At 58.1% G+C, this 18,124-nt stretch overlaps 3 protein-coding genes across 3 annotated transcripts; 2 read left to right on the top strand and 1 right to left on the bottom strand.

The window, feature by feature from the left end:
* Window positions 1-613: 613 nt before the first annotated feature.
* Window positions 614-3,913, bottom strand: LOC133263362 (cytochrome c oxidase subunit 6B1). Its single transcript, XM_061443109.1, has 5 exons — window positions 3,859-3,913; window positions 3,363-3,460; window positions 1,985-2,093; window positions 1,791-1,891; window positions 614-793 (listed from the first exon to the last, which is right to left on the bottom strand). The coding sequence occupies exons 1-5, from the start codon at window positions 3,911-3,913 to the stop codon at window positions 740-742; spliced, it is 417 nt and encodes a 138-aa protein (XP_061299093.1). The 3' UTR covers window positions 614-739.
* Window positions 3,914-4,141: 228 nt separating this feature from the next.
* Window positions 4,142-10,306, top strand: FBL (fibrillarin). Its single transcript, XM_061443108.1, has 9 exons — window positions 4,142-4,166; window positions 4,993-5,040; window positions 5,518-5,682; window positions 6,154-6,248; window positions 6,430-6,600; window positions 8,199-8,331; window positions 8,445-8,557; window positions 9,461-9,630; window positions 10,285-10,306. Exons 1-9 carry the CDS (start codon window positions 4,157-4,159, stop codon window positions 10,304-10,306), a joined length of 927 nt encoding a protein of 308 aa, XP_061299092.1. The 5' UTR covers window positions 4,142-4,156.
* A 3,075-nt stretch (window positions 10,307-13,381) lies between these two features.
* Window positions 13,382-16,439, top strand: LOC133263349 (kallikrein-7-like). The gene is made up of 6 exons (XM_061443094.1): window positions 13,382-13,627; window positions 14,324-14,382; window positions 14,803-14,950; window positions 15,128-15,381; window positions 15,769-15,905; window positions 16,093-16,439. Exons 1-6 carry the CDS (start codon window positions 13,512-13,514, stop codon window positions 16,243-16,245), a joined length of 867 nt encoding a protein of 288 aa, XP_061299078.1. The 5' UTR covers window positions 13,382-13,511; the 3' UTR covers window positions 16,246-16,439.
* Window positions 16,440-18,124: the final 1,685 nt, after the last annotated feature.

The following is an 18,124-nucleotide window of genomic DNA, read 5'->3' as shown; positions in this document are numbered from 1 at the left end:
TTGGAGATGGATGGATGGATGAAGCCATTGGAGATGGATGGATGGAGCCAATGGAGATGGATGGATGGAGCCATTGGAGATGGATGGATGGAGCCAATGGAGATGGATGGATGGAGCCAATGGAGATGGATGGATGGAGCCATTGGAGATGGATGGATGGATGAAGCCATTGGAGATGGATGGATGGGCCATGGAGGTGCTCATGGCCCCATATCCTCCTGCAGGTCTCCTCCCTGGAGCTCTCCCCCTGCAAGGCCTCACCCAGACCCTGGCGGTCCCCGGGGCCATGGTGGGGCAGGTCCTGGGCCTCCGGCCCCTCCAAGTGCTCCCTTTGGTCCCATAGGATCCGCGGGTCCACAAGGAGCACCCATGGGACCCCCAGTGTGGGGGCTGGCACCTCCTGTGCCCATCCCACCACCACTGGGAAGGAATAAAAGCTTCTTGGTGGTACCTCAAGGGCGTCTGTGGTGTGGTACATGGCTTGCCCCAAGGGGACACCACCATGGGGACACCAAACATCACCACGGGGCCACCATGAGGCCACCAAACATCACCATGGGGCCACCAACCACCACCATGGGACCCCCTCCACCCCTTCCAAAAGTACTCCATGGAGCAGTTGAACCCTTTATTGGCCACCAGGCAGGTGACAACGTTGCCCCCTCCAACCCCGTGGTGGCCCACATCAGCTGCCATCACCATGGTGACACCGGTGTCACCTCCTTGGGGCTGGAGATGCTCAGATCTTGCCTGGGAAGATCCCTTCTTCACGATACTCATCCCAAGTTGTCACCTGTAGGGCGGACATCATGGGGACATCATGGGGGCATCATGGGAGACATCATGGGGACATCAATGGGGACATCATGGGGGGCATCATGGGGGACATCATGGGGACATCATGGGGGGCATCATGGGAGACATCATGGGGGACATCATAGAGAACAGCATAGGGGACATCATGGGGACATCATGGGGAACATCATGGGGATATCAGGGGGACATCATGGGGACATCAGAGGGTGGATGGTGGCAACAGGAAGGGCTTGGGGATGATGGGGGGGACCCACAGATGGTGGGGCCACCACAGGGGACCTAAGGAGCATGGGGAAGGCAACAGGAACCCAAGGGCCATGGGGACATCATGGGGACACTGTGGGGACCTTGAGGGCCATGGGGACACCATGAGGAACCCATAGATCATGGGGACACCCTGAGGGACATGGGGACACCAAGGTGAACCCAAGGAATATGGGGACACCACGGGGACAGCACAGGGGACCTAAAGAGCATGGGGACACCAAGAGGAACCCATTGATCACGGGGACACCCTGGAGACCCTGATGGCCATGGGGACACCATGGGGAACCCAAGGAATATGGGGACAACCTGGAGACCCTGAAGGCCACGGGGACACCATGGGGACCTTGAGGGCCATGGGGACACCATAGGGGACCTAAAGAGCATGGGGACACCAAGAGGAACCCACAGATCATGGGGATACCCTGGAGACCTCGATGGCCATAGGGACACTGTGGAAAAACCATGGGGAATCCAAGGAGCATGGGGACAACCTGGAAACCCTGAGGATCATGGGGACACAAAAAGGAACCCAAGAAGAACCCAGCCACCTTGAGCCCTCCCCCTGAGCCCCATAGGGCCCCCTTGGTGCTCCCCACAAGCCCATGGACCTACTGCTGACCCCCCCCCCCCGAGCCCCATAGGGCCCCCTTGGTGCTCCCCACAAGCCCATGGACCTCCTGCTGACTCCCCCCCCGGACCCCACTCACCCAAGAAGTAGGACACAGGGACTTGTAGACCCTGTAGTACCACTGGCAAGGAGCAGCGTCCGCCCCTTTGGCTGCCATGGCCTTCTGGCACCGATGGAAATCTGTGGATGGGAAGAGCAGGAGGACATCAGGAAGGGGGTCTAGGATGATCCCGCTGCTCCGGAGCCCCTTCCATGGGATCCTCGTGGCCCTACCGACGTAGTTCTGCCAACAGTTCTTGGTCTGGTTCTGGTTGGGGAAGCGGCTGTCGAACGGAGCCGTCTTGTAGCGCTTCAGCTTGGCCTGGATGTCCTCAGCCATGGCCTGGGGGAGCAATTAACAGCTGCTAATTAACCCCTGCTTCCTTAACAGGCCCCCCTTGGGGTCATTAATTGCCCTAATGGGGTCATTAACGCTCTATTGGGGGGGTTAAAGCAAGAGGTGAGAAGGATGGAAGCAGGGGTAATAAGAGGTGATTAATGGGGTTAATTAATCCACAATGGGGTAATTAAGACCCCCGGCCTTAATTAAGAACCCTGGTATTAATGAACACCCCTTGTCCTTAATAAATACCCCCATGGGCTAATGAATGGTCATTAGGAGGAATTAACACCACCACCCCCCCCCCCCCCCCCCCCCCCCCCCCCGGTAGCATTAATGCCCCACTTTGTAACGAGGAAGGAAATGGCAATAGGAGGAAAGGCTTAATAAAGGGTAATTAATGGGTTAATTAACCCATAATAGACTAATTAATACCTTCTAGGGTCAATTAATACCCTCCCTGGGCTAATTAATAACCCCCTTGGGTAATTAATGGCCATTAGGAGTAATTGCCCCCCCCTTAATGACAAACAGAAGGCTAATATAGGGTAATTAATAGGTCAATTAAACCTATTTGCACTAATTAATACTCTTGGGGTTAATTACAACCCCGCAGTGCTCCCAGTAACCCCTTGGGGCCCTCCCAGTAACGGCCCCATTGCTCCCAGTTCATCCCAGCGGCCCCCCCCACTGTGTCCAATGGCGCTCCCATTGATCCCAATTGATCCCATTGATCCCAATGGCGCTCCCATTGATCCCAATTGATCTCATTGATCCCAGTTCATCCCAGCGCCTCCCCCCCCCCACTATGCCCAATGGCGCTCCCATTGATTCCAATTGATCCCATTGATCCCAGTTCATCCCAGTGCCTCCCCCCCCCCACTGTGCCCAATGGCGCTCCCATTGATCCCAATGGCGCTCCCATTGATCCCAATTGATCCCATTGATCCCAGCGCCTCCCCCCCCCCACTGTGCCCAATGGCGCTCCCATTGATCCCAATTGATCCCAGCGCCCCCCCCATTGCTCCCAATGGCGCTCCCATTGATCCCAATTGATCCCATTGATCCCAATGGCGCTCCCATTGATCCCAACTGATCCCATTGATCCCATTGATCCCAGTTCATCCCAGCGCCCCCCCCCACTGTGCCCAATGGCGCTCCCATTGATCCCAATTGATCCCAGCGCCCCCTCCATTGCTCCCAATGGCGCTCCCATTGATCCCAATTGATCCCAATTGATCCCATTGATCCCAGTTCATCCCAGTCCCTCACCCGTCTCCGCTCAAAGTCACTTTCAGGCCGGAACCACCGAGACGCAGCGGAAGCGCAGAGCGCCGCCGGAAGTGACGCGCCGCACTCGGCCCCATAGACTTAACCGGGGGGGGGGAACCATAGAGACGGCAGCGGGCGGCGGAGGGAGCGGCCCCGTGGAGGAAGAGGGAGGGCTGAGCGACGCCATGGGTGGGAGGAGCCAGGAAGTGGATGGGCGGGACCCAAAATAGCACAGAATGGACCCAAAATAGCACGGAATGGACCCAAAATAGCACGGAATGGACCCAAAATAGCACGGAATGGCCCCCGAAACACCCCAGCGTGGCTTTAAACAAGCCTTTCGTGCCCCAAAGCGCCCCTTCAGCCCCCAGAATGGTCCCAGGAGCCCTCAGGACACCCGAAATGTCCGGTTATGTCCTAAATCCCCCCGAGAAACCCCCCAAATTCCCATTTCTGTCCCCAAATACCATCAGAACCCCCCAAACCTCCAGATCGCCCTTAGAAATCCTAAAATCCCCGTTTTTATACCCAAATCCCCCTCCGGACCCCATTTTTAGCCCCATATTCTCTCAAATCCCCAATTTCTATCCCCCAAACCCTTACTTCTACCCAGAATTTCCCATTTCTGTCCTCAAATCCCCCCCGAAACCCCCAAATTCCCCCTTTTCCACCCCAAAACCACCCCCCGGGCGGGCACTAGGACCCAGCGGCGCGGGACGGCGCCTTGACGTCTAAAGGGGGCGGGGTTTAGAGGAGGCAGTTCCGGTTCCGGTGTTGTCGGGGCGGCACGTGGGATGAGGCCAGGTCCGGACTGGGATCAACTGGGATCTAATGGGAGCCAATGGGGGGGAATGGGAGCCAATGGGATGGGAATGGGATCTAATGGGAGCCAATGGGATGGGAATAGGGGGGAATGGGATCTAATGGGAGCCAATGGGGGGCAATGGGGTGGGAATGGGATCTAATGAGAGCCAATGGGATGGGAATGGGGTGGGAATGGGATCTAATGGGAGCCAATGGGGGGGAATGGGAGCCAATGGGATGGGAATGGGGGGGAAATGGGAATGGGAATGGGGGGGAATGGGAGCCAATGGGGTGGGAATGGGATCTAATGGGAGCCAATGGGGGGGGGAATGGGATGGGAATGGGGGGGAATGGAAGCCAATGGGATGGGAATGAGATCTAATGGGAGCCAATGGGATGGGAATGGAAATGGGGGGGAATGGGATCTAATGGGAGCCAATGGGATGGGAATGGGAATGGGGGGGAATGGGAGCCAATGGGATGGGAATGGGGTGGGAATGGGATCTAATGGGAGCCAGTGGGGGGGGAATGGGGTGGGGATGGGGGGGAATGGGGTGGGAATGGGATGGGAATGAGGGGAATGGGATGGGAATGCGGTCTAAAGGGAGGGAATGGGGTGGGGATGGGATCTAATAGGAGACAATTGGGATGGGAGTGGGATGGGCCTGGGAGGACTGGGATGTGATGGGATAGAACTGGGGGGGACTGGGATGAGCGGGGTGGGGGTGCCTGGGAGGGATGGGGGGTTTGCTTGAACCAGACTGGGAATACCGGGAGCCTGCAGCCCCGTGCTCCCAGTGCTCCCAGTTTAACACCAGTTCCACAGGGTTCAGCCCCCGGGGGGGGGGACGCGGCGGCTTCCGCGGGGGCCGAGGTAAGTGGGGACCTTCCCAGTGCTCCCAGTACGGAGCTGGGAGAGCCCCTGTTCCTCCCAGTCTATTCCAATCTCTTCCCAGTCCATCCCAATCCCATCCCAGTCCATCCCAATCCCATCCCAGTTCGTCCCAATCCCATCCCAGTCTCTCCGAGTCCATCCCAATCCCCTCCCAGTCCATCCCAATCCCATCCCAGTCTATCCCAATCCCCTCCCAGTCCATCCCAATCCCATCCCAGTCTATCCCAGTCCATCCCAATCCCATCCCAGTCCATCCTAATCCCATCCGTCTATCCCAGTTTGTCCCAATCCCATCCCAGTCTATCCGAGTCCATCCCAATCCCCTCCCAGTCCATCCCAATCCCATCCCAGTCTATACCAGTCCATCCCAATCCCCTCCCAGTCCATCCCAATCCCATCCTAGTCCGTCCCCGTCCCCTCCCAGTCCATCCCATTGGATCCCATTGCTCTCTGCAGGAGGCGGCTTCCAGCCCCGGGGTGGGGCCCGAGGGGGCGGGGCCGGCCCCAGGGGGCGTGGCCGAGGAGGTGCAAGGGGCGGGACCAGAGGCGGGAGGGGCGGAGCCTCCCGCGGCGGCTTCCGGGGGGGCAAGAAAGTGACGGTGGAGCCACATCGGCACCCGGGTAATGGGATGGGAATGGGATGTAATGGGATAGAATGGGGTGGGATGGGAATGGGATGTAACGGGATAGACTGGGATGTAATGGGATAGACTCGGATAGAATGGGCTGGGATGGGATTGGGATGTAATGGGATAGACTGGGATGGGATAGAATAGGATAGCCTGGGTTGTAATGGGATAGAATGGGATGGGATAGAACGGGATGGGATTGGGATGGACTGGGATAGACTGGGAGGGCATTGGGATAGGCTGGGATGGGGCAGGGATGGAATGGGATAGACAGAGGGGATTGGGATGGGGTTGGGATAGACAGGGATAGACTGGGAGGGCATTGGGATAGAGTGGGATGGGGTAGGGATGGAATGGGAGGGGATTAGGATGGACTGGGATAGACTGGGAGGGGATTGGGATGGACTGGGATAAGTTGGGATGGACTGGGGGTCACTTGTGGGTCCGTGTGTCCCCCCTCCAGGGGTGTTCATCTGCCGGGGCCGGGAGGACGCTCTGGTCACCCGCAACCTGGTGCCAGGAGAGTCGGTCTATGGGGAGAAGAGGATCTCCGTGGAGGTACTGGGATAGGCTGGGAGGGCACTGGGATAGACTGGGATAGGTGCTGGGGCAGCTGGGAGGGACTGGGACGGACTGGGAGAAGTGGAGGACACCACAGGACCTTCTCCAGCCCCTCACTGGTGGCACTGGGAGTCTGTGGGGATCCAAAGCACATCCCGGGGCCGTGTCCGTATCCCAGGACGGGGACACCAAGGTGGAATACCGCGCCTGGAACCCCTTCCGCTCCAAGCTGGCCGCAGCCATCCTGGGCGGCATCGACCAGATCCACATCCAGCCCGGAGCCAAGGTCCTCTACCTGGGAGCAGCCTCCGGGACAACCGTGTCCCACGTCTCCGACATCGTGGGGCCGGTGAGCGCCGTGGGGGGGCGGGACATGGACCATGGGGAAGCTGAGGGCACCACTGGTGTCCTATGGGTGATGGCACCGTGTCCAAAGGGATGCTGAGGGCACCATTGATGTCCTATGGGTGATGGCACCGTGTCCAAAGGGATGCTGAGGGCACCACTGGTGTCCTATGGGTGATGGCACCGTGTCCAAAGGGATGCTGAGGGCACCATTGATGTCCTATGGGTGATGGCACCGTGTCCATAGGGATGCTGAGGGCACCACTGATGTCCTATGGGTGATGGCACCGTGTCCAAAGGGATGCTGAGGGCACCGTTGATGTCCTATGGGTGATGGCACCGTGTCCATAGGGATGCTGAGGGCACCATTGATGTCCTATGGGTGATGGCACCGTGTCCAAAGGGATGCTGAGGATCCCACTGATGTCCTATGGGTGATGGCACCGTGTCCATAGGGATGCTGAGGATCCCACTGATGTCCTATGGGTGATGGCACCGTGTCCAAAGGGATGCTGAGGATCCCACTGATGTCCTATGGGTGATGGCACCGTGTCCATAGGGATGCTGAGGATCCCACTGATGTCCTATGGGTGATGGCACCGTGTCCAAAGGGATGCTGAGGGCACCATTGATGTCCTATGGGTGATGGCACCGTGTCCATAGGGATGCTGAGGGCACCATTGATGTCCTATGGGTGATGGCACCGTGTCCAAAGGGATGCTGAGGTCACCACTGGTGTCCTATGGGTGGTGGCACCGTGTCCATAGGGATGCTGAGGATCCCACTGATGTCCTATGGGTGATGGCACCGTGTCCAAAGGGATGCTGAGGGCACCACTGATGTCCTATGGGTGATGGCACCGTGTCCATAGGGATGCTGAGGGCACCATTGATGTCCTATGGGTGATGGCACCGTGTCCAAAGGGATGCTGAGGATCCCACTGATGTCCTATGGGTGATGGCACCGTGTCCATAGGGATGCTGAGGATCCCACTGATGTCCTATGGGTGATGGCACCGTGTCCAAAGGGATGCTGAGGATCCCACTGATGTCCTATGGGTGATGGCACCGTGTCCATAGGGATGCTGAGGATCCCACTGATGTCCTATGGGTGATGGCACCGTGTCCAAAGGGATGCTGAGGGCACCATTGATGTCCTATGGGTGATGGCACCGTGTCCATAGGGATGCTGAGGGCACCATTGATGTCCTATGGGTGATGGCACCGTGTCCAAAGGGATGCTGAGGTCACCACTGGTGTCCTATGGGTGGTGGCACCGTGTCCATAGGGATGCTGAGGATCCCACTGATGTCCTATGGGTGATGGCACCGTGTCCAAAGGGATGCTGAGGGCACCATTGATGTCCTATGGGTGATGGCACCGTGTCCATAGGGATGCTGAGGGCACCATTGATGTCCTATGGGTGATGGCACCGTGTCCAAAGGGATGCTGAGGTCACCACTGGTGTCCTATGGGTGGTGGCACCGTGTCCATAGGGATGCTGAGGATCCCACTGATGTCCTATGGGTGATGGCACTGTGTCCATAGGGATGCTGAGGGCCCCATTGATGCCAGCACCCATGGGTGTCCTCCTTGTCCCCAGGAGGGCCTGGTTTACGCTGTGGAATTCTCCCATCGCTCCGGTCGGGATCTCATCAACGTGGCCAAGAAAAGGACCAACGTTATCCCGGTCATCGAGGATGCTCGGCATCCCCATAAGTACCGCATGCTGATTGGTGCGTCGGTTCCCATGGCGACGTCCTGGGATGCTCCGGGTTTCGAGGGGATTTGGAGGCTCCCTTTGGGTTCTCTGGGGCCCGTGTCCCATTGTCCGTGCCCGTACCCGTAGGCATGGTGGACGTCATCTTCGCGGACGTGGCGCAGCCGGACCAGACGCGCATCGTGGCGCTGAACGCACAGCACTTCCTGCGCCGCGGCGGCCACTTCCTCATCTCCATCAAGGTAACACCAGTACAGACCAGTACCAAGCACTGAGAACCAGCACTGAGCAGTAACGGGGCAATAGACAGCAGTAAGGGGACACTGGGAAGACATAAGGACCAGTAATAGGGCACTGGGAACCAGTCACTATCTACTGGGAACCAGTAAGGACCATTATTGGGATACTGAGAACCAGTAATGGTGCATAGGAACCAGTAACAGGGCACTGGGAACCGTTAACAGGCTAATGGGAACCTGTAAGGAGCAGTAATGGGACACTGGGAACCAGTAAGACCTATTAATGAGACACTGGGGACCAGTGCCCTGTCACTGGGAACCAATAAGGACCAGTAATGGGGCATAGGAACCAGTAACAGGGCACTGGGAACCAGTTACTCCCCAGTACAGGGTCACTGGTCCCCAGTTATTCCCAGTATGGAGTCGCTGGTCCCCATTATGAAGTCACTGGTCCCCAGTATGGGGTCACTGCTCCCCAGTATAGGGTCACTGGTCCCCAGTATGGGGTCACTGCTCCCCAGTTATTCCCAGTATGGAGTCGCTGGTCCCCATTATGAAGTCACTGGTCCCCAGTATGGGGTCACTGCTCCCCATTTAGTCCCAGTATTGAGTCACTGCTCCCCAGTATAGGGTCACTGCTCCCCATTTAGTCCCAGTATGGAGTCACTGGTCCCCAGTATGGAGTCACTGGTCCCCATTTAGTCCCAGTATGGAGTCACTGGTCCCCAGTATGGGGTCACTGCTCCCCATTTAGTCCCAGTATGGAGTCACTGGTCCCCAGTATGAAGTCGCTGGTCCCCAGTATGGGGTCAGCCTCCCCAGCAGGGGGCGCCCTCCCCGGTGCACCTCACCCCCCCCGCAGCAGGGGGCGCCCTATTCTGAGCCGTGCTCTGGCGCCCCCTGCAGGCGAACTGCATCGACTCGACGGCGGCGCCCGAGGCCGTGTTCGCGGGGGAGGTCCGGCGCATGGCGGCCGAGAGGATGAAGCCGCAGGAGCAGCTGACGCTGGAGCCCTACGAGAGGGACCACGCCGTGGTCGTGGGCGTCTACAGGTGCCCCCTGCTGGACGGGAGGGGGTGGGAGCCACTGGGATAGACTGGGGGGGGATTGGAGGGCATTGGGATGGACTGGGAGGGTATTAGAAGGCACTGGGAGGGACTGGGATGGTCTGGAAGGGGACTGGGATAGGCTGGGAGGGGATTGGAGGGCATTGGGATGGACTGGGGGGTATTAGAGGGCATTGGGAGGGACTGGGATGGTCTGGAAGGGGACTGGGGTAGGCTGGGAGGGGATTGGAGGGCATTGGGATGGACTGGGGGGTATTAGAGGGCATTGGGAGGGACTGGGATGGTCTGGAAGGGGACTGGGGTAGGCTGGGAGGGGATTGGAGGGCATTGGGATGGACTGGGGGTTATTAGAGGGCACTGGGATGCACTGGGATTGTATTAGAGAGCATTGGGATAGACTGGGATGCTCTGGAAGGGGACTGGGGATAGACTGGGAGGGACTAGAGGGGAATTAGAGGGCATTGGGAGGGACTGGGAAGGTCTGGAAGGGAACTAGGAGGGACTGGAGGGCACTGGGATGGACTGGGAGGGGACTGGAGGGCACTGGGTGGGACTGGGATGGTCTGGAAGGGACTGGAGTGGAATTAGAGGGCACTGGGATAGACTGGGAGGGGGAACCAGGCTCACGTGACTGAGTTGTTTTCCCCCCCCTCCTCTGCCCAGGCCTCCTCCAAAGGAGAAGTGACACCGTCTCCTCTTCCCCCATCCCCGCCCCCATCCTTAGGGGGGCGGGACCAGCGCTGGCCCGCCCCCCCCCCCTTTTTGGCGCGAATTCTTGCTATTTTAGGGTTGGGGGTGGGGGGAGGGCTCGAAAATAGGGATTTGTTATAAAAATAAACTGGAAAAACCCAACTTTTGCTGCTGGGGACAGTGAATGGGGGGGGGAATGAGGCTGGGGGGGATTAGCCCTGTGGGAGGGCACTAGAGCCCTGTGGACACCTTTAGGACCATTATGGAGGGCATTAGGACCCTGTGGAGACCTTTACAGGGGTACTAGGACCCTGCGGGCACCTTTGGGACCTTATGGGGGGCAATAGGACCCTGTGGGCTCCATTGGGACCTTATGGAGGGCACTAGGACCCTGCGGTCACCATTGGGACCTTATGGAGGGCACTAGGACCCTGCGGGCTCCTTTGGGACCTTATGGAGGGCACTAGGACCCTGCGGGCTCCTTTGGGACCTTATGGAGGGCACTAGGACCCTGCGGTCACCATTGGGACCTTATGGAGGGCACTAGGACCCTGCGGGCTCCTTTGGGACCTTATGGAGGGCACTAGGACCCTGCGGGCTCCTTTGGGACCATTACGGGGGGCACTAGGACCCTGGGAACCCCCATCTCATCCCAGTTACTCCCCCCTAGAGCTTACTGGAACCCCACTAAACCCCCTCTCAGCCACTGGGAGCAATTGGGGGACCCTGGGGGTAACTGGGAAGGAACTGGGGGTAACTGGGAGCAACTGGGACTCTCCCCATTGATTCCTCCCCCCCATTCCAACCATTCAATCCATGGGGGGGGGGGGGGAAGAACTGGACTGGGCCCAGTTTAGACCCGTGTGTCCCTCCCAGTTGCTCAATGATCTTAATGAGCTCCCCCAATTAACCCTCCCCGGGGGAGCTCTTGAGGAGCTGCCACCTGATTGGTCGAGGCGAGAGGAGCCGCCACCTGATTGGTTGATGCGAGAGGAGCCGCCACCTGATTGGCTGCCGCGAGTCCTGGGTGAGGCAGAAGGAGCTGAGTCAGCCTCAGCCCAGCCCAGTTCAGCCCAGTTCAAGCCAGTTCAGGCCAGTTCAGGCCAGTTCAAGCCGGTGGCGGCGGTTGGGGCTCAACTGGGATTGGCTGGGAACCGGATGGACCCGCTCCTTGCCCTGGAGGTCCTGGGAGGGGCCTCCAAGGGGCTTCTAGGGTTGGACTGGGAGGGACTGGGAGGGATTGGGAGGTCGCGGTGATGGGCACGAGGATGCATTGTGGGTGTAGCTCCTTCTCCTCCTCTCCTACAAGGACCAAAGGGGACCCAATGTTGGCCATCACCATCTTCATCCATAAGGACCATGGTGGTCGTCTCCATTCTCATCCATAAGGACCATGGTGGTCATCTCCATCCTCATCCGTAAGGACCATGGTGGTCGTCTCCATCCTCATCCATAAGGACCATGGTGGTCATCTCCATCCTCATCCGTAAGGACCGTGGTGGTCATCTCCATCCTCATCCGTAAGGACCATGGTGGTCGTCTCCATCCTCATCCATAAGGACCATGGTGGTCATCTCCATCCTCATCCGTAAGGACCATGGTGGTCGTCTCCATCCTCATCCGTAAGGACCGTGGTGGTCGTCTCCATCCTCATCCATAAGGACCATGGTGGTCATCTCCATCCTCATCCATAAGGACCATGGTGGCTGTCTCCATCCTCATCCATAAGGACCATGCTGGACATCACCATTCTCTTCTACAAGGACCATCCGAGACATGACTTGGGACCTCCTCAACCATGGGCTGGTGTCCAGTGATCGCACATTTGGGATGAGATCCCATTGGAGATGCACCCATTGACCATCTTCACCCATTCCCATGGCCTGGAATCCATCATGGAGCCACATCAGGCATCAGATCCCATTGGAAATGTGTCCCTGGTGCTATCTTCTCCCATTTCCATGGCCTGGAACCATCATGGACCCACCTTTACGACCAGATCTCATTGGAAATGCACCAACTGACCATCTTCTTCCATCCCCACATCCTTAGATCCATCAAGGAGCCACATTTGGCAACAGATCCCATTGGAGAGTCACCCATTGACCATTTTCACACATTCCCATGGCCTGGAATCCATCATGGAGCCACATCTGGGACCAGATCCCATTGGAGCTGAGCCACATTCCCCCATTCCCATGCCCTGGAACCATCATGGACCCACATTTAGGACCTGATCCCATTGGAGATCCCCATTCCCATGCCCTGCAATCTGTCACGGACCCACATTTAGAACCCAATCCCATTGGAGATCCCCGTTCCCATGCCCTGGAATCCATCATGGACCCACATTTAGGACCTGATCCCATTGCAGATCCCCATTCCCATGCCCTGCAATCCATCACGGACCCACATTTAGGATCCGATCCCATTGGAGATCCCCATTCCCATGCCCTGCAATCTGTCACGGACCCACATTTAGGACCCGATCCCATTGGAGATCCCCATTCCCATGCCCTGGAACCATCATGGACCCACATTTAGGACCCAGTCCCGTTGGAGATCCCCATTCCCATGCCCTGAAACCATCATGGACCCACATTTAGGACCCGATCCCGTTGGAGATCCCCATTCCCATGCCCTGGAACCATCACGGACCCACATTTAGGACCCGATCCTGTTGGAGATCCCCATTCCCATGCCCTGGAATCCATCATGGACCCACATTTAGGACCTGATCCCATTGGAGATCCCCGTTCCCATGCCCTGCAATCCGTCACGGACCCACATTTAGGACCCGATCCCATTGGAGATCCCCGTTCCCATGCCCTGGAACCCATCATGGAGCCACATCTGGGACCAGATCCCATTGGAGCTGAGCCACATTCCCCCATTCCCATGCCCTGGAACCATCATGGACCCACATTTAGGACCTGATCCCATTGGAGATCCCCATTCCCATGCCCTGGAACCATCATGGACCCACATTTAGGACCTGATCCCATTGGAGATCCCCGTTCCCATGCCCTGCAATTCGTCACGGACCCACATTTAGGACCCGATCCCATTGGAGATCCCCATTCCCATGCCCTGGAACCATCACGGACCCACATTTAGGACCCGATCCCGTTGGAGATCCCCATTCCCATGCCCTGAAACCCCTCCCGGGCACTTCCTGGCTGCTGGAGGAAGGTTCCGGGATGGGGTGCGGGCGGAGGAGCTGCTTCCTGCTCCAGCCCCACATAAAAGGCCCCAGACGAGCGGTGCCAGGAGCAGACGCGGCCGCATCCGCCCGGGAGGAGCCGCTCCCGCCCCGGTAGGGACACGGGGCCCATTCCCAGCCCCTTTCCCAGCCCCCTCTGCCCCATTCCCAGCCCCATTCCCAGCCCTTTTCCCACCCCTCCTGTTCCCTTTTCCCTTCCCCCTTTTCCCTCTTCCCTTCCATTCCCACCCCTCCTTTTCCCTTTTCCCTTTTCCCATCCCCCTTTCCCAATCCCTTTTCCCTTCCCCCTTTTCCCTGTTCCCATCTCAATTCCCTTCCCCCTTTTCCCACCCCTCCTTTTCCCATCCCTCTTTGCCCTATTCCCATCCCTTTTTCCTTCCTCCTTTTCCCAACCCCCTTTCTTTCCCAACCTTCCTTTTCCCATCCCCCTTTCCAGTCCTTCCTCCTTTTCCCATCCTCCCTTTCCTTTTTTTTTCCTTCTTTTTTTCCTTCTTTTTTTTCCTTCTTTTTACCTTCTTTTTTCTTCTTTATTTCCTTCTTTTTTCCTCTTTTTTCCTTCTTTTTTCCTTTTTCCTTTTTTCCCTTCATTTTTCCCCTCACTTTCTCCTTCTTTTTCCTTCTTTCCCTTCTTTTATTTCCCTTCTCTTTTTCCTTCTTTTCCCCTTCTTTTCTTTCTTTTTCCCTCCTTTTCCCACCCCATTTTTCCCTTCCCTCCTCCAATTCCTCATCCCTCCCTCCCTGTCCCCAGAGGTCCGTGTCCCCATCCCAATCCCACCGTCTCCCCCTCAGCTCCCGGTGCTCCGGCATGAAGATCCTGCTCCTGATTCTCCTGGCACTGGAAGCCACAGGTAGGAGATGACCTGGGGCCCATAGGTCCTTATGGACCCCCATTGACCCCATGGACTTCCATCCACCCTAGAGACCCCCCCCATTGTCCCCATGGACCTCCATTGACCCCATGGACCCCCATCCTCCCTATGGATCTCCCCTATTGACCCTGTGGATCTCCCCTCGTCCCTATAGACCCCCATCCTATGGACCTCCCTCTCTTGTCCCCATTGACCCCATGGACCTCCCCCCCCATTGACCCCCATTGACTCCATGGCCCTCCCAATGTGCCCCACATCGATGTGGCCTCTTCCACCCCTCATTCACCTCCTTAGCAGGGACTTGGAGACACAGGGCTGGGGGCACCATGAGCAGTCCCAGTGGTCACAGGAGGTCCCTGTCCCCCTTTCCCCCCCCATCCCTTCCCATTGTCCCCATAGCCTCAAGGAACGTCCTATGGGTGATCGAGGGCACCTCCTGTGACCTGCCCTGGCAAGCTGCCCTCTTCAAAGGAGACCGCTTCATCTGCGGTGGGACACTGGTGGACAGGAGCTGGGTGCTGACGGCCGCCCATTGCCACGTCCCGGGGTAGGAACCCACTGCCTTTGGTGTCTGGGTTGTGGTGAAGCTCAGCTCTGCTTTGGCCTCTTCTCTGGGTCCATGGCTCTGCTCCTGGTGGGGTTCTGTGGTCACCTGGTAACACTAACCATAACCATAACCATCACCCTAACCCTATCCCTAACCTGATGCTTTGGGCTCCATCAGCTTCATCAACGTGCGGTTGGGTGGCCGGAGGCACAAGGACTCGAGTGGCCCCGAGCAGAGGAGACACTCGGCCATGGTCTTCAAGTACCCGTGGTACAACGAGACCAACAAGGACGGGGACCTGATGCTCATCAAGTTCCACCTCCCCATCCACATCAACAAGCAGGTGAAGCCCTTGCCATTGGCCACCCATTGTCCAGTGCCCGGCAAGACCTGTCAGATCTCAGGATGGGGGTCCACCACCAGCCCAGAAGGTAGGAAGCCTGGTGACCCACATATATGGGGTGGAATGGGGACCTCTTGATGTGGGTCACATCCCCATCGGGACATGGGGAAAGGCTGGGTGAAGTTTGGCCATCTTTGACCATGGTGAGGAGACCAAGAAGCGATTGGGTGCCACCAAGAGGGTGGATGAGCTCCAATGAGGTCCAAGTTGGGTCTGGGTTGGATGCTCTGCTCCATATCTCCATCATGGGTGACCCCATCTCCTCCATCACCCAACTTGGGTGGCCAGGGAGGACCTCAAGAAGCTTTGGAGCTCCTGTTGGGTGCCACCAATGCATGCTCCAATGAGGTCCAAGTTGGGTATGGGTTGGATGCTCTGGTCCATATCTCCAACATGGACTCTCCGTCACCCACAGTCACCTTCCCTGAGGACCTCCATTGCACCAAGGTGACCATCATCCCACAGGACCAATGCCGGCGCATCTACCCCGACTCCATCACCAACAACATGGTTTGCGCTGGTGAATCCCGGAGCCGGGCTGACTCCTGCCAGGTGGGTCCATGGGCATTGGTGGACCTTTGGAGGAGGTCCTAAGATGACAGCAGCTGCCATTGGGTGGCATTTGGGGCTGGAGATGGAAGGTGGACCCCTAAATGGGCCATGGTCTGGGGGGGTGGGGGGGGGGAGCTTTGCCATGAGTCCCATTGTCCTCCATGGCACCCATCTCCTACCCCCTCAGGGTGACTCCGGGGGACCTCTCATGTGCGATGGACGTCTCCAAGGGATCGTCTCTTGGGGTCCTGGTGTATGCGGAGACCCCAAGAAACCCGGAGTCTACGTCAACCTCTGCAAGTACACGCGGTGGCTTCAGGAGACCATGAGAAGGAAGTGAGAGCTCCCAGCCCAGCCCCACCCTGGCCATGGGATGGAGCCACCCCAGAGCTTCTCTTCCTGGTCCTCTTCCATGAGGAAGGTCCCCAGAGCCGGCCGGTCCGAGCGCTGGGTGAGGAGCAGGCAGGGCTCGACCACAAGGACCCTGTGGAGATGTTGCTGGATGAATAAAGAGCTGTTGGACGTGGCTTTGCACCACGTCTTCTACTGCTGGAGAAGGGCAAGAGGTGGCCCCAGGTGTCCCGAGGTTCATAGGGGCAGAAGATCGAGCGCAGTCTTTGGGGTAGACCTGTTGACCCTAACGGGGCTGACCCATTGACACCATGGGGTACACAGAGCTGGGGTTGACCTGTTGGCCCTTCCATGGGGACCTGGCTCCACCATGGGGTAGACCTGTTGACCCCACTACATTGGACCTGTTGACCCCACTACATTGGACCTGTTGACCCCACCATGAGGCACACCTATTGTCCACTTTGGGGTCACCCAGAGCTCTTTGCACCACCATGGACGGGACCAAACCCACCTTGGTGTCCTCCAACAACAGCAGCAAGGCCCAGAGCATTGATGGGGGGGTTGCCCATCCATGGGGTCCTCGCGGTCCCATCTTGGTGTGGGGATGGGCTGGAGAAGGTGTCTCTAGGACACTGATGGTCAATGTGTCCATGAGGTCAATGTGTCCATGGAACTCTGGTCAATGTATCCATGGGGTTCTCATCGTGTCCATGGAGCTGTAGAAGGCACAGCCAGGTCTTTGAGGTCCACTTGGTCACCATGTCCATGGAGCTGAGGTTGTGTCCATGTGTCCAATGTGTCCATGGAGCTCTGGTCAATGTGCCCATGGAGTAAACGTGTCCATAGAGGTCTGGTCAATGTGCCCATGGAGTCAATGTGTCCATAGAGGTCTGGTCACTGTGTCCATGGAGCTCTGGTGTCCATGAAGAGCTGGTCACTGTGTCCATGAAGGTCTGGTCAAGATGTCCATGGAGGTGTAGAAGCCACAACCAAGTCCTTGGGTTCCACTTGGTCACCACATTCATGGAGCCGAGCTTGACCCATCCACATCAAAGTGACCACTGCAGATCCTGGTCCTGCTGCCCATGAAGCCACCAACCAGCACCCAAGGAGGTCTCCATGTCCATACGGACACCACGGTGGGTGCTGGACCCACCCAATGGTGATGGGATGGTCCCCAAAGCCAAACCCCTACCAGGTTGAGCCACCCCAGCTCCCATGTCCCCGGTGTCACCCAGGCCGCTGCCACCCACGGCGCCACCAACCCCAATGTGTCACCCAGGGCCACCTCTTTGTGTCACCCAGGCCATTGCCACCCATGGAGCCAGCCTTGGGGCCACCCCTTGTGTGTCACCCATGAGGCCATCAGGGAGGGGTTGGAGGACAAGGAGGAGGAAGAGCCCTGCCCCTATGAGCTGGAGGTGGTGGGATGAGGGTGGACCAGGAGGTCCTGGGTGGCCTTGGCAGTGGGTGGCAGGTCCAGGCTTGGCTCTGTCTTGGCCCCGCAGGGGGGGTGAAGTCATCGGCCCCAGTGCCACCACCTCGGAGGGAACTGGGAGAACTGGTTTGGGGCCTGCCCCTGCCTCGGGCGCTGGGAGCTTGGCAGAGGTGGGGCCATGGCTCCGTGGGGCCCCACCAGGTTCCTGCTTCAGGGCTCCTGCTGTGTGTTCTGCACCCCCCGAGGTGGGGCTGTGTCCCTCCCATGGCCCCTTGTGGACCCCCGTGTGTCCTATGTCCCCCCAAGTCCTACCATGTCCCTCATGGCCCCCAGTGTCTTCTTATGGCCCCCCCAATGTTCTACCATGTCCCACCATGGCCCCTCATGGCCCCCCATCTCCCCTCATATCCCCATGTGCCCCATTTCC

The sequence above is a fragment of the Pezoporus flaviventris genome, unplaced genomic scaffold, assembly GCF_033815535.1.
Source record: "Pezoporus flaviventris isolate CSIRO_AGI_PZ_B2104156 unplaced genomic scaffold, CSIRO_AGI_Pfla_v1 ptg000292l, whole genome shotgun sequence".
NCBI lineage: Eukaryota > Metazoa > Chordata > Aves > Psittaciformes > Psittacidae > Pezoporus > Pezoporus flaviventris.
Note: the sequence above shows the minus strand (reverse complement) of the source record. Positions and strands in the feature narration are given on the sequence as shown.

Bases quoted from the DNA above. Each gene is read 5' to 3' on its own strand.
- FBL (XM_061443108.1), top strand. The intron at 6,601-8,198 runs GTGAGCGCCGTG...CCTTGTCCCCAG, and splicing joins TCTCCGACATCGTGGGGCCG to GAGGGCCTGGTTTACGCTGT. The intron at 9,631-10,284 runs GTGGGAGCCACT...TCCTCTGCCCAG, and splicing joins CCCCTGCTGGACGGGAGGGG to GCCTCCTCCAAAGGAGAAGT.
- LOC133263349 (XM_061443094.1), top strand. From the start codon at position 13,512: ATGGGGTGCGGGCGGAGGAGCTGCTTCCTGCTCCAGCCCCACATAAAA. The intron at 14,951-15,127 runs GTAGGAACCCAC...GGGCTCCATCAG, and splicing joins GCCCATTGCCACGTCCCGGG to CTTCATCAACGTGCGGTTGG. The intron at 15,906-16,092 runs GTGGGTCCATGG...CTACCCCCTCAG, and splicing joins GCCGGGCTGACTCCTGCCAG to GGTGACTCCGGGGGACCTCT.
- LOC133263362 (XM_061443109.1), bottom strand. From the start codon at position 3,913: ATGGGGTCCGGAGGGGGATTTGGGTATAAAAACGGGGATTTTAGGATT. The intron at 3,461-3,858 runs GCGATCTGGAGG...CCCCCGGTTAAG, and splicing joins GGATTTTAGGATTTCTAAGG to TCTATGGGGCCGAGTGCGGC. The intron at 2,094-3,362 runs GTGAGGGACTGG...TTGCTCCCCCAG, and splicing joins GTGACTTTGAGCGGAGACGG to GCCATGGCTGAGGACATCCA.